Here is a 4,032-nt window from a genome sequence, read left to right on the forward strand (position 1 = left end):
CACACACACACACCTTTACGCTGGACTCAAAGAACACTTTGGTCACGGATGGAAACACCACAACATCCACTTTTTGAGGCACTTCGTCATCAGGCAGAAGGTAGTACTCAATGTGGTAGAAATGGCGAACTTTTAGAATAGACTTTTCTGCTTTCGGCTGTTTCTTATGTTGTTCCATCAAAGCTGAATATTTTCCTTTGAGACAAAAAAGATATAGATTAAATGAGTCTTGTTTTAACCTTCAGTGGAAAAGCAGCGCCTTCTCTACAGCGTCTTGGGAGAGGCTGCATACCCACAGTGTTCCCTGTACCTGAGCACAATGTGTGAGCCCTGCCTTCCTCCTTGTCCACACAGCAGCAGGAACTGGACCAGGGCAAGTCTGTGCACATGACTCATGAGTGAGTCCTCATCCTGAGTACCGGGCAGGCTAGCAAAGAAAAGGAATTGCAGCACAGAGCAATTTTTGTAAGGACAGCAGCATGAGCAAGGTTCTGAACTACCAAGAGAAGTCAGGAATGTACTCTGCCTGTGGGCAGAAGGTAAGGCCTCCAAAGGAGACTTCAGAAATCTTGTAGGAGTGAAGCTGGCAGATCGTTAGAGAAGGCATTCCAGGCAGAAGGTGAAATGGAGCTTCAGCCAAAAGCCAGGGTTCCAGGAGCCTCCATGGCCTGCCCTGAAGCTTAAACTACACACTAGGCCAGGGCTTTTCACACTTTAATTAATATTTATGGAGATGTTTCAGTACTCTAAGAATATTTCATCTAAATTTCATTCTATATGAGTATTAAAATGGTGAACTAGGCAGACATACTACAATAATAGACCTTCTACAACAAAGATATGAGAGATCTAGTGAAACAGTCACAGATGAAAATCCTGGAACCCTGAACCTCAGAGGAAAGGTTAGAGAAGTGGACTGAGTGCATGCTGGGAGGAGAAGTTGAGCAGGGATGATGAGAGAGGGAGACTACTGGTGAACAACTGGCCAGATGATGCGCGACCATCTTGAACTTCTTTGAGCAGCTTTGGTGACAAAAGGTGGCCTGGCAGAGCAGATTCACACAGGTAATGGGAAAAGTGTGATTCCTTCTTTTTTCATATACTCTCCTGGTGAGAAGAGGTGAGGCCAGCTTCTACCCTTATCTACCTTCAGCACAGACCCTACTCTCCAGGAGGTGGAAACACGTGGTGTAAGTCACGCCAGTGTGGAGCTGGGGCCAGCTGCACTGCTTTGGTGCCTGGATTCAGGTGGCCTCGGCTCTTGGTCAGATACCAGACCAGCATTTAACCAGCCAACCTGCCCCCAGCTGCCCTGTGGTCCTAACAGACACTGAGTCTCCAACCAACCAGAAAAAGAAAGAAAAGGAAAAAAAAAGAGTAATCTGATACAATTTGATGAACTTGACCTACACCTATGGATGCAATAGCTCAAAAGAGGGAACAAATCCTTACAGCAAGGATCATTCCCACCCCCTCCATTCACAAAGTACACAGGGATGGACAACTTGGACACTGGCTACCCAAAATGGGGGGCTACAAAGGCAAGAAGTGACTGGCTTACAAGCTTTCAAGAGGGAACCTAGATTCAGAGGGCGTGAAGGAAGGTAGAATCTCCAGTGAGTAGTATCCAATCTGACTAGGCAGGGCTGATGAAATGAAATGCTGATGGGTCTCTTGTGATACAATAGTGAATAACTGTTATCACGACTGCTTGTGAGGGTTGGAAATGTAAAGGTAGACGTTTTGTAGCGAGGAGGAGAGTGACTAAATTTTCAGTCTAGGAGTGGAGGTACCTGGGATCATCAAGGGAGAAGAGAGGAGAGTGGGACCCTACCCAGAGAAGCAGTGATGCCTGAGATGGAGGCAGAGACGATGATGTGGACAGATGGAGCTGTTGGGGACTTTACACAGAGAGGGAGAGGGGCTGTGGGCTGACAAGCAGGGGACAGGCTTGTAGTGTTGGTTGATGATGCATGGAGGGGACTGTAACCATAGCAATGAAATTATATACTATAGGATGAATGTAAAACTAATGCTCTCCCCCATGTAAACTATCGCATAATTCACAATAAAACATTAAAAAAAAAAATGTCCATGAACTGCTTCCAGATTAAGTGTTTTGAACACAGGTAAGTAACACCTAGGCCTATAGGAAACTCCATCTAGGGCCAGGAACTCCTCTGTCACATCCCTCCTGTACCTCCTTGTGAATTCCTTGGCTAGCAGGAGCCCTCAAAGATTTCTCCTTTTCAGGTCCAACAACTACACTGATGGGTTTTTTCCTTTGCTGTTTTTGTTTATTCTTTTTTTTTTTTTCAACTTTTATTGTGAATTGAGTGAAGGTTTACAGATCATCAGTCCCATAAACAAATACACTTCATGTCAATACAATGATTGCAATCCCCTCCATGTACCACCAGTTAACAGTGCTTACCTCTTTTCACTTTATTTTTTCTGACCTCACCCTCTAACCACCCTGTAGCCATCACAGAATGTATCATTTTGCAAAAAAATCTTTTTATTTTTTACAACAGTGATCTCATGCAATATTTGTCCTTTTGTGATTAACTAATTTCACTCAGCATAACGTCCTCCGTGTTCATTAATGTTTTGCAAATGCATCCTTATTCTTTAGCATTGTGCAATATTCCACTGTGTATATGTACTACAGTTTGTTCTACCATTCTTTCATCAATGGGCATTTAGGTTATCTCTATCTTTTTGCTATTGTTAATAGTGTTGCAATGAATATGTTGTAGTTAAGTGCTGTCTTGTCAATTCCGACTCAAAGCAACTCTGTGTAGGGTTTCCAAGGAGCAACTGATGAGTTTCAACTCCGACCTCATGGTTCAAACTGACTCTGTGGTCCAGTACTTTATCCCACAGCACCACACCAGAACTCCACAATGAACATGGGTGTGCGTATAGCTAGTTCTATTACATCTTTTACTTCTTTATAACACAAGTAGAGGAAATGCTGGGTCACTCAGTATTTCTATTTCCCACTCTTTGAAAAAGCACCTTACCATTTTCCACAGGGGTTATACCATTTTACACTCCTACCCCCCACCAGCATTTGTTGTTTTCGGTTTCTTTGAGTTACATAATCCTCACACACTAAACGAATATCCTCAGTGCTACACATTACCCACAGAACCAAAATATACATCAACACTAAACCCACCAACGAATCAACCCATAATTAGTACCTCCATAATTACTCATTGTGGTATTGGTTTGTGTCCTGGTGTGGTGCTGCTGGATAATGCAAGGTTGGTCTGAGCCATAAGACTAGCAGTTCAAATGCACTAGTCGCTCCTTGGCACTTAACCACCAAAACAATGGCTTCAGACCAAGAGCATTTCCTCATAAGTTTGTTGGCTGCCTGAATGTCTTTAGTGAAGTGTGTGTTCGTGTCTTTTACCCATTTTAAAAACTGGATTATTTGTCTTCTTGTTGATGTTTTGAAGTGTTCCATAAATTTTGGAGAGTAGTCCTTTGTCTTGGTGTGGTGTTTCGGAATAAAGCACTGGACCGAAAGGCTGGTTTGAACCACAAGATTGGCAGTTCAAACTCCTATACAGGATTGCTATGAGTCAGAACCAACTCAACAGCGCTTAACAACAACAAAAGTCCTTTGTCTGACATTATCACTGCCAAACATTTTTTCCCAGTCTGAGGGTTCTCTTTGTACTCTTTTGGTAAAATCCTTTGATGCACATAGTGTGTAATTTTTAGGAGGTCCCAGTCATCTAGTTTGCCTTCTGAGTGTTTTCAGTTCTGTTTGATAGTGTATTTGTGCCATGTGTCAGAGTTCTTAAGCTTGCCCTTACTTTTTCATTATACGTATAGAAGTAGGCGTTACATTTAGGTCTAATCCACATTGACTTCATTTTGTGTATGGTGTAAGATATAGGTCTTGTTTTAGTTTTCTGGAAATGGATTACCGATTTTGTCAGCACTATGGAGTCCTGGTATGGCACTGAAGGACAAGCACTGGACTACATAGTCGGTTTGAACCACAAGATTAGT

The 4,032-nt window shown here is 42.8% G+C and overlaps 1 protein-coding gene across 1 annotated transcript in view; it reads right to left on the reverse strand.

The window, feature by feature from the left end:
* Window positions 1–4,032, reverse strand: part of KIAA1257 (KIAA1257 ortholog) — a 24,533-nt gene that overhangs the window by 16,976 nt on the left and 3,525 nt on the right. Inside the window, 1 exon segment of the mRNA XM_006870515.1 lies at window positions 14–195. Coding sequence (XP_006870577.1) covers window positions 14–195 — 182 coding nt within the window.

This window comes from Chrysochloris asiatica, unplaced genomic scaffold (genome assembly GCF_000296735.1).
Source record: "Chrysochloris asiatica unplaced genomic scaffold, ChrAsi1.0 scaffold00142, whole genome shotgun sequence".
NCBI lineage: Eukaryota > Metazoa > Chordata > Mammalia > Afrosoricida > Chrysochloridae > Chrysochloris > Chrysochloris asiatica.